The sequence below is a fragment of the Phaseolus vulgaris genome, chromosome 10 (genome assembly GCF_051622355.1).
Source record: "Phaseolus vulgaris cultivar YP4 chromosome 10, ASM5162235v1, whole genome shotgun sequence".
In the NCBI taxonomy this organism is placed as follows: domain Eukaryota; kingdom Viridiplantae; phylum Streptophyta; class Magnoliopsida; order Fabales; family Fabaceae; genus Phaseolus; species Phaseolus vulgaris.
This window is the reverse complement of record NC_143507.1, coordinates 5,368,400-5,380,019: the sequence shown is the minus strand read 5'-3', so window position 1 is coordinate 5,380,019 and position 11,620 is coordinate 5,368,400. Positions and strand designations below refer to the sequence as shown.

General features: G+C 28.9%; 1 protein-coding gene across 1 annotated transcript; it reads left to right on the top strand.

Annotated features, from left to right (window-relative positions):
- Positions 1–1,309: 1,309 nt before the first annotated feature.
- On the top strand, positions 1,310–6,420 carry LOC137818459 (putative glucan endo-1,3-beta-glucosidase A6). Its single transcript, XM_068621905.2, has 4 exons — positions 1,310–1,518; positions 1,651–1,968; positions 4,723–5,694; positions 6,251–6,420. Exons 1-4 carry the CDS (start codon positions 1,461–1,463, stop codon positions 6,286–6,288), a joined length of 1,386 nt encoding a protein of 461 aa, XP_068478006.1. The 5' UTR covers positions 1,310–1,460; the 3' UTR covers positions 6,289–6,420.
- The last annotated feature ends 5,200 nt before the right edge of the window (positions 6,421–11,620 follow it).

The window sequence follows — 11,620 nt, the reverse complement described above, 5'->3', positions numbered from 1 at the left end:
TATTTCACCTCCTTAGGAGTACTGATCCAACTAAACACTAAGTCATACAAATGAAAAATATACTAATTTTTTTATCAACGAAAAATGTGTTAAACTATGAGATATACTAAAAAGTATCGTACAATAATGAGTTTGTCCATTTTGTAACATTATCTGAGGTACAAGACAAAATGGTTATAAAGAACAAGGTCGTGGTTGTCGCAAAATATATTAAGGTCCACAAGATATATATATATATAATAAACAACAAAATAACAATATAATAAATCAAAAGAAGAATCACAATGACAACCAATAGATTCAAAACCACCAATAATAAAATTTACATGAAATAAAATATATTATCAACTACACAGTTAACAAGTTTCCAATTAACATTAGGTTCATCAATTAAAAATACACAATTTATTTAAACAATCATGTAAAATAAATCTCGCTAATTAATTTAGTACCATGAACATCCCTTTAATGGGCATTCTGAAAAAAAAAATCTATTTATATTTAAGCTGAAAATAGAAACTAAAACTATTTTCATAATATTTAAATGGTTTATTTTACATGATTAAACTATAATAATTTTAAAAAAATTGAAAGGGTAAATGTCTTTTTTTTTTAAATGATGCAACAAAAAATCCATGAAAAAAATAGAAAGAATATATAGTATCTCAAAGTCGTGTCAACTACTCTTATTATTCCCTCACAGTAACTCTAATGTGCCACTAAGTTGCTTCCTAAGTCCTTTTTTCATTCCCACAATCTTCCAAAACCCACCAACTTCTAATATTCTTAATTTCTCAATAAACATTCCTTTTTTTAAGTAAGATATAGCTTTCTTAACAACAAGGTCACCACAAATTATATCACAAATTTATTCTTATTTCCACTTTTAATCTATTATTGATATCGTCTTATGAATTGGTTTCCATTTTATTATAATTTTTTTGTCATATTATTGGCAGTTTTTTTTCATGACTAATCTTGATGATAAAACCTAACTAACACAAATAAAAAATTTAACTAACAAGGAACTTATTTGAGAAATGTGAATTTAATTTTATTCATATCATCAACTTTTTATTTATTTAATAAAATACTAATGTGGCACTATATTATTCTATCACATCAACACATTTATCTTTATATATATGTTTACTCTAATACAGTGTCCTGTCAATATTTTTATTAAATATTCAACATCAAATTACAAAGTAAATTAAAATCGTGCCATTAAAAAGCAAAAAAAAAAAATCACAAAATGTTAATTAGAGTTCAAAATAAGCAAAATAAACACTAAACTAAAAAAAAACTTAAGATCTATCCTACAAAAGTCAACGTTATTGTTCAACTCTACTCCAATGTTCTCTTCTTCCCACATGTAGACGCAATTCTAAAATCCAATAACCCTATTTAAGGAGAGAAAAAAGTTGAATGAAATAGAAAGATATCTTGAACTTCATGCAATGGCCATGGCAGTGATTTCTCTGTTCATCTTGTTTTTTATCTCATTCTCCATATCCAGTAAGTCATTTTCCTTCCAAAACTTCTAAGTATTTGTATCAAGGGTGTGTTTGGTTTTGCATTTCAAATCTTGAATCGCGTTTGGCATGTGAAAATGATTATTAATTTCTGAAAATTTGGATTGTGAAACAGGAGGAGAAATATCAGGGGAAGTGGGAGTGAACTATGGGCAATTGGGGAGCAACCTTCCACCGGCGAGAACCTCGGTGCGTCTGATACAGTCGCTGAAAGCGAAGCGCGTGAAGATCTACGACGCAAACGCGGAAATTCTGGAAGCGCTTCGGAACACGGGAATTGAGGTGTCGATTATGCTTCCCAACGAGCTTGTGGTGAACGCGTCCACCAACCAGACATTCTCGGACCAATGGGTTGGTTCCAACGTCGTACCCTTCTACCCACAAACGCTCATCCGGTACCTCCTCGTCGGCAACGAACTCATTAGCAGCACAGGTGCGTTCAAACCAACTTTTTACCACTTTTACGAGATTCCGTTAGTTCTAGAAATTATCTCGTTATAATTTTTCAACCATTAAATTAATAGTATTCAATGCTCAAATTATTATAATATCAGACAGTGCATGGTAAGAAGTCCTTTTCTGAGTTACTTGCTGTTACATTAATCAATTTATTTATTTTTAATTGGACTATATCATTTTTTTATTTATCTAATATAATAAGATAAGATTATTATTTTAATTAATATTTTATTTAGTTTGTTGGAAATCTTATATATTAAATTAAATATTAAAGTATTTTATAATGTATAAATTAATGTAAAATTTATTTTTTGTTTAAATTATATCTTATCAAATGTTAGTCTTATCTAATTACTTGTGCTATCAAAAATATATAGTTTTATGTAAGAATGCAAATTTTACTTTATAAATTTTATCAAACCAACTATAAATATAGTATAATGTTAAATTAGGCTTAAATTCTCTTCCTTAATATAGTTATTAATTTTTATAAAATTTGTAGTTTAATTGATTAATGTTTTATTTTATCAATGATTTTTTTTAAAATAGAAAATAATGTTTTTTATAACTATATAATCTTACTTAAAATTTAGAGTTTTAAATTTTATATTATAGTAATATATTAAAAAAAATGTTTATAGATTTAAACTTATTATGTTAGATTAAGTGAGGAAGACGTCGTTATAGTTGAATGATGGATTATTGAATATTATCATGTAAAATTTGGTAGTCAAATATGTTTTTTTTTATATATTATCTAATTATTTTATTTTAAAAAGAATTAATTACAATTTTTATATTTACATATTCTAAAATCTGTAATTTTTTTTCGTAAGTTTTGCTCTTTAATTTACACATATTCATAATTCTGGTCTTTTATTTTTTTTTCTAATTTTAGTCTTTGATTTAATTAATTATAATTTTGATCCTAATTCCATTTTTATATATTTCGATTCTTAATTTTAATTCTATATTTATTAAAATTTCAATCCAAATTCTTTTATATTTTTGTCTTACTTAAGGTAGCAGTAGCGCACACTTATTAGCAAATATTATTTGATAGGGGATACTTTCTTAAACTAATAAATGCATGAAGTTACAAATAATTAAAATCAAAGATAAAAATATCATAAAAGAAAAACAAAGATTATGAATAATTGAAAATTGAATGATTGAAATTGCAAGAAAAAATAGGAATTAAAATTACATATTTTTTGTAAAATATTAAGAGCAAAATTATATTTTAACTTTTTAAAAGCATTTTTTTAAGAAGCAACTTATATTCTATCTACTTCTAAAATAGGTATTTTCTTAAAAAAAACACTTATTTTAAGTTCAGAAAAACTAATCCAAAATAGAAATACGAACATCTTCTATTTGATTTTTCAAATTTGGATGTATATAGTTAAATTATAATGATTGAGTATTTGATTTATACTTGTTAATGGAGTTCTGTTAAACAAATTTATTATTTTAAATGTGTTATTAAATAAATTTTACACAGATAATTCATTTACTAACTTAGTCTTATGGGTCCCAAACTTTGAAAACAATCTGAGTTCAACCAAGTTTTTCAATTCTATATAAAAGATAGAATTAAATGTTCTTAAATATTTTTCTTTTTTTAACGTAAATATATTTGATTCCATCTTTGACTTTTCAAAACTTTTGTTCTTCTCATAATAGTCTAAAATCCGGCATCTTAATTTTCAATTCTAGCTATAACGTAGACGAAAGAACAAAACAAATGGCTTCTTATAATATTTTATTTTATAATTTAAAATTAAAGATTAAATTAAATAACTCTCAGATTTTCAGGATTTGGGTGCATATTGATATATTTATTGTTTCAACTTGCATACACCAATATAAGGAACGAATACATTAAGTTTTAATTCATGTACACATATTTTGAATTTTTTTTCTTCAATAATTCCTCTCTAAAATAATTTTCACATATTATATATATATATATATATATATATATATATCAAACGGGTTTGAGACCTAGAAAATGATTGTTCCTGCTTCCACCTTTGGTCAGTCACCGATGCTTCAAGCTCTCTGTTTCACCTTTCCTCTTTCTATCGTCTGGCTCCACAAGCAGGGTGGTACTTGCAGAAGGCATTCCAACGTTCAAGTCAGTCAGGTGTTAGCACTCAAGTGTCAGAGTACTGTAATGACGTACATTTCTTCTTGAAATGCGTGTTATTTATATTACCTTAATGGACCTTCATTGGTGGGCCGGATCGGGAGGTTGATTCATGTTTAGGGTTGTACTAAACAACTCTTAACTATGGATTAACCCTCCTGACTTAGTCAACCATTAGCTCGTCGCTAAGGGTCGGTCGGTCACATGTCGTCATGTGACCTTCTCACCATGGTTAAGTGATTAGCTAGTTCGAGTGTTAACCGACTCACTGGTATGTCCATTTGTGTAGTGTATATATATATATATATATATATATATATATATATATATATAGAAATACTATTTATAATTATAAGAATGAATCTATTTGAATAAATATTATTGATATAACAACATTTTTATATGTAATTTTTTGGGTAAAGGTATATTGGGGAAAAAAATCCACAAATTTTAGGTCATGAAAAGAAAATATTTTATAAATTTTTAATATAACTAAATTAATCATGTTAAAATTAGATTCATTTTCAGCATATTGATTGTTTATGTTTGGTGTTCCTCTCTTTCATCACATCACAGGCAACGAAACATGGGCCCACATTGTTCCCGCGATGCACCGAATCTCACACTCTCTGAAAGTCTTCGGTTTGCACAAGGTTAAAATCGGAACTCCACACGCAATGGACGTTTTGCAATCGTCGTTTCCACCATCAAACGGCACTTTCAGAAACGACATAGCGTTTCATATCATGAAGCCCATGTTACACTTTCTCCACAAAACACGGTCCTTTTTCTTTCTAGACGTGTACCCGTTTTTCGCGTGGGCCTCCGACCCGGCCCAAATTAACCTCAGTTACACTCTCTTCGAGTCCAGAAACATCACGGTAACGGACCCGTTAACGGGGTCAATCTACACCAACCTATTCGACCAGATGGTTGACGCCGTTTATTTCGCGATGAAACGGCTCGGATACCCGGGTATTCGGATCTTTATCGCTGAAACGGGTTGGCCCAATGGGGGAGACTTGGACCAAGTTGGCGCCAACGTTCACAATGCTGCCACGTATAACAGAAACATAGTGAAGAGGCTTACAAGAAACCCGGTTTTGGGAACCCCGGCTCGACCGGGTTCGGTTCTTCCGGCTTTTATATTTTCACTTTATAATGAGAACTTAAAGCCGGGTTTAGGTTCGGAGCGGCATTTCGGGTTGTTGTACCCGAACGGGTCGAGGGTTTACGACATTGATCTCTCCGGCAATACTCCGGAATCGGAGCTCGCACCGGTGCCGCCGGCGATGGACTATAAAGGGAAGGCGTGGTGCGTGGTGGCAGAGGGGGCGAATGTGACGGAGGTGGCGGCGGCGTTATCTTACTCGTGCTCGCAGGGAAACGGAACGTGTGACCCGATCCAACCTGGGCACCCGTGTTTTAAACCCGACTCGGTGACGAGTCATGCCGATTACGCTTTCAGTGCTTATTGGGCGCAGTTTAGGCGCGTGGGAGGAACGTGCTATTTCAATGGGCTTGCAACGCAAACTGCAAAGGATCCAAGTAAGTTTTATAATTTCTTTAAAATAATCACTTTTTTGAGTTTTCAAATTATTCATATATAGTTTAACCCTTTTAAAACAATTAAAATAATATAAAAGATAATTAAAATCAGTTAATTTTTTCAAAACTTTATGATGTAATGAGAATATGAATTTGTTTCTCTTAAAAAAATATCTAAAATAGTTATTAGAGTATTTTATATTATAATCAGTTTTTTAATTATTAAGAAACTGATCCAGTATATTCACAGACAGTCCCAATATTTTGTTATACTATGATCTAATCACAAATTTTCATATATTATAGATTTATTTATTTTAGTAGTTATTTAAAATGTGATATCAAGGAATGGTTTTTATTTATTGGTAGCACAAATTTGTGAAATCCTTTGAAAAAAAAAACAGTTTGATTTTCAACATTTAAAAATTAGAAGGGAAGAGGAAAGTTCTAATGATGAAGTGATTAAGAATTGGTGAATTAATTTCTTATTACTATATCCATCATTTCTCTCCTTTATTTTTGTCTAATATAATTTCTTTCTTTGGTCGTTTTTTAGGTTATGGTTCTTGCAAGTTTCCAAGTGTGACACTTTGAAGAAATCAAAACTGTCGTTAAAAGTACACTGTTAAATATTAATTCTCTCACCAACCAATTATTACTTAAGGTTCAGGAATTTGGAGTCATTTCATATTTATTAATCTATTTATTGGTGCATTTCTTTCACAACATGTTTCACATAAAGAAGAGAAATAGAATAAATAAAAATAAGTTGGTAGAATAAAATTAATTAAAAATATTTGGTTAAAATAACTAAATAAATAAATAAAAATATGTAAAAAATAATATAGTGAATTTTCTATTTTTATTATTTATCCTCTAAACCAAATCATATGTCTAGTAATATGGATATGAAAGAAATAATAGTATTTTTACTTATTCTCTAAACTAAATGATACTAGTAATATATGGTTGGGAGAAAAAACATGGTTGATTTAGCAAACGTTTATAAGTGAGGGTTTTTAATTTCACATGTACTTGACATACATTCTATATTCTATGAGTATAATTTTATACTTGTTATCTTCTTTAACTTAGAAGATTTACTTATATTTGGAGCTAAGAAAAAATAGTTCTAAAATGTCCGTTGAGAAACTTCACTTCAAAACTTTATCTTCAAATCTCTGTTTGTTAACGGATGAACGTAGAGATGCATTAAATGCGCTTCATACAACAGTAAATGCTTACCTATTATGTCAGAAACATTATGATAGATAGCAAACCTTATTAGGCCCCAATCATATAGCTTTCAACCAAACTAAAGTAAATGACAAAATAGTACAAGATAGTCTTCCCAAAGTTGACATGAGACCCCCTAGAATGTGTGTTGGTGTGAAACAACTTTAGTGTGCCATTCAAAAAATCTTTGATGTTGACACATGCTTTGCAAGATCTTCTCAATAAACGTGAAGATGAAAACATTCTCTACAACACAAAATAAGCTCATAAAGATTTTTTGTTAGGTACAATGTTAGCTTAAAAACAATGTACATATTATCTAATAAGATCTTTGCTTATCACATGAAGTAAGAGAACACTTGTGTTATATTGTCCATTAGATGAATCACAATGTCTTACATAATTTGCTAAAAATCTATCATCTTACTGAGGAAACATAATTATGTTTATACTTTATTGTTAAAAAACATTTAATCAAAATCAAATAAGATATGTTGGATTACTCCAACAAGATCAATAATGGAAGGTTGGAAAGTTGGTACATTGTAAAGAAGTGAATAGGTAAAAAGAATTGGATATCTATAATATTATAACCTTTCAAATTTAGACTGAGAAAGTTATGAAAAAGTTAATTGTGAGGAAATACTAATGCTATGTTTAATAATAAAAGAATTTTTTTAATCTATATTTATAATAATATACAGTGAGATTTCATTATTTAATGTATATATATTTTTTTAAATATTTTAAAATATATTTATTTTGTAGTTAAAGTATATAAAATGATAATTCCATTTAATTTTATTTTTTAATTGAAACAAATAAAAATTTATAATAAGATTTATGTTAAAGAATTTATCTGCTCCTTTCAGTCTTCTTTGCTCACTTGTTTATCTTTATTTTGATTGTTTGGACAACCAATTTTTATATGTCATGGCTTACTACAACTAAAACAAGTGTAATTAGTGGAACTTGACTCATTCAGTTTAAAATGTCTTTTCTTGGGTTGAGATCTTTCCTGATTCTTTTTCTTTAAGAATGTGTTGAACTTCTTGGTGAGAAGATTTAGAGTTTCATCTTGATCTGAATTTTCTTCTTCTTCACTAAGTTCTTTCTTTTGCACACTAGTCTTGAGAGCAATGCTTTTAGCTTTCTTTTCAGATGATTCTTGCTCCTTTAATCTATTGAGTTCCAACTCATGTTCTCTTATATTTCCAAAAAGAGCAACAATTGAAAGCTTTGACAATTATCTAAACTCAAAACTTGTTGTCACCTTGGGCTACCAACTTCTATCTAGGCATTTCAGAATTTTGATATTCAATTCTTCTTTATCAAACACCTTGCCTAGACCAATCAGATGATTTATAATGTGCGTGAATCTTTTCTGAACATCAACTATTGTTTCCTTTTGCTTCATTATGAAAAGTATATATTCTTGAATGAGAGCATGCTTTCTTGCTCTCTTTACATCATTTGTACCTTCAGGGGTTACTTCCAAAATCTCCCACATTTCTTTGGTCGAACCACATTGTGACACCCTGAAAAATCCATCCATGTGTAATGCAGAAGTGATGATCTTTTTTAGCCAAGGATTCATATAAGGCTTTTTTCTTCACATGCATATATATAAAAGGTCCATTTACAACAACATCCCATATTCCCATATCTATAGATTCCATAAAGATTTTCATTCTTATCTTCCAAAAAGCATAATTCATACCACCAAACATAAGAGGTCTATTAATAGACGCACCCTCAGCAAAAGAAAACTTAAATTTAGCCATATTAATAAAACTTGATTAAAATACAAGCCCTAGCTTTAGATACCAATTGTTGACTTTATGAGAATCTAAGTTCAAGAGGGCGGTGAATTGTACTTAGACTAATTTTCTAACTTCAGTTTTTTTAATCAAAACAACATATTCACTTACACAGTAGCAGGTTGAATTTTAGATATCAAATATAAGTTTTTAACATATTCTATTACTTGATAACCAATTAAAAAATTGATTTTAATATGGCAAGAAAGATTCAAATCTTGAAATTTTTTTCAGTTACTTAGTTCTTTAAGCAAAGATAACAATTTTAGGGATTGTATATATCAGAAAACTGGAAAGACATCTACAGCAGAAAAAACAACTTGTTAATCTTTGAAACAACAAATTAAGTTTTATTCCAGTTCTTACGAAATTTCCAGAATCTTAGAGCAGTGAATAGGAAACCAGTAAATCACTCAAAGATTTATGCACACACAGAGGAAGATATTGATAAGTGTCCAATTTCAGTAATATTTCATATTAAAATATAGGCACTTATGAGGATTTATTGCTAATTTAAATATAAAATAATCCCTAATTTATAAATTTATACCTTTTTACATTTTTATGAGATTTATTTGAATAAAAGCATTTTATTCCCAAATTTGGTCTTAATTGCATATTTCTAGGGAAGATTGAAGATTTGAAATAAAGGAGAATAATTTGAGCTAAAAGACGGAAGGTCCCAGAATGGAAAAAGATGCAAAGAAAGATTGGGCCTTTTTTTAGTTTTATCATTTAGCCCATTAGCGCGACACAGGAAGCAACCTAACCCTAGAAAACTAGGATAAATAGAGGGCTAGAGGCTCAACCCTAGTGTGCTAGATGGAGAGGAAAACAGTGAATTGTAATCCAATTGGGAGAATGGAAGGTACTAGAAGTATGCGTGGCTAATTCTACCCTTTGGGATTGAGAGTAATCTGCTCAAACTCTTATGTATTGAGGTGATATCTTATATGCGAGGAATCGATATAAATGATTTCTATACGGGCATCAATTTCAATCAAAGAACTTAATATTGACATGCTAATCAAAATACTTGAGAGTGAGAAAGATGAAACTAATCCTTATTTTTTCAATTGAAACAACTAATTCTTTGTCTGTTTTCTTATTGATCAGTGCCAATACAATTAATTCAAAACTCTTTTAACTGTTCTAATTTTTATATTTAGCATTATTGTACTCGATAATTCATTGTTCCTTGTGGGATCGATATCCGTCCTTATGGACAATTATTACTTCTGACAAACGCGGTGCATTTGCCGTAAGAAGTCATCATATATACATAAGAGATTTTATATTGGTTCACTCTTATCCAAGAATTACATCCAATTAATCCGCCACACCAACTAAGATCACACTAAAATTTCAAAAGTTTTTACAACCATACAACCAAAACAATGAAAGTAAACAACTCAAGAAATCTTCAATAACAGTTTTCAACTCAATTTGGACACTCTCTCATTTGTAGAAAAGATCTCAAAAATTTTGGTTTTGATTTCATGTCAAATGATTTAGAAATGAGAGAGTTATATATATTTTAATATGAATTAACTCGTTGTTTTAACATATTAAAACAAAGTAGTACAAAGACTTCACTGAATTTAAGTGATTTTAATCTATTAAAGACTCATCCTAACATATTAAAACAAAAATATCATAATTGCTTATTCTTTTAAGCGATTCTAATAGATTAAAATGATATAGTAATTCCAATTCAACTAACAACATTTTAACAAATTAAATACATCTTTTAATCAATTATAAGGAAACCTATCACCAAGAAAGACTTTAATTCATTTGGAAAAGCTTTATAACTGCAATTTTAAGATCAAATCATGAAAGATAAAACTTACAACAATTCTTATTCGATACAATACCACCTAAAATACTTCTAGATCTTCATGATAATTGTCACTCTCAAATTCTTCATGAGAAAGGTTAGATTCATCAATATATGAACCATATAACTCCAACATCTTGAACCAACTTGACTCACTTGCAACATTCTTCCACATTTTTAACTACTAAACACATTATAAATCCAACTTAAAATTTCACCCACACAAACTATACACTTTATTTAACCCATCACTTTCAACAATTCAACATCTTATTGATAAAATATATATTAACAACTAGTAATGTCTTTAAGGAATTAACTATATTACAAACATAAAAATATTAACACAAATATTTCAAAAGTCATCATGACATATACTATCCATATCAAAATGAAAAACACTTTGAATATTCTAAGCAAAACACAATCTGTTTAAAAAATTTCATGTTGTGTCTAAATCACATTCAGAGTTAAAATCATCTACCTAAAGTTTCTATCAAAATATGATAGCTATATTTTTTTATTTATAAACTTTTTTAACTCAAATAATAAAACATTAATACCCAACTAAATTTAAATTACTTATACTCTGAAATGAATTAATGTGAAATTTCGTTCTCTCCCTTGTTTCTTATGCTTCAAATAGGAAAGATTTTTAAACAATTATTTTCTATCCTATCCTTACACTGTTGAAAATGTATAGAATTTCCATTCCTCCATTATGAATCCTTCCATCCCATTATTCCAACTATATTATAAATTATTCTTACTTAAACACATCTTTATTTACTAATATATTTTGTGTCAATTATACAAACACTTTTTTGTTCTTTTCATTTTTCTACTAAACAATTTATAGAATCCCCCACTTACCTACTCACCCACTCCTTTTCTCTGTTTTTTATTCTCTTTCTTTGGGACCCAAACATAAAAAAAAAAAGTTGGATGAGAGAAATTCAGGTTTAAAGCACCCTGTTTTCAAAATCTGCTTCTACTTATTTTTGTTCAGAATTGACTCTTTCTTTGCCCT

What these genes read in the sequence shown, in the direction of transcription:
- LOC137818459 (XM_068621905.2), top strand. Translation starts at nt 1,461, where the DNA reads ATGGCCATGGCAGTGATTTCTCTGTTCATCTTGTTTTTTATCTCATTC. An exon ending in TATCTCATTCTCCATATCCA is followed by an intron (nt 1,519 to 1,650) that starts GTAAGTCATTTT and finishes ATTGTGAAACAG; the next exon opens with GAGGAGAAATATCAGGGGAA. An exon ending in GCAAACTGCAAAGGATCCAA is followed by an intron (nt 5,695 to 6,250) that starts GTAAGTTTTATA and finishes GTCGTTTTTTAG; the next exon opens with GTTATGGTTCTTGCAAGTTT.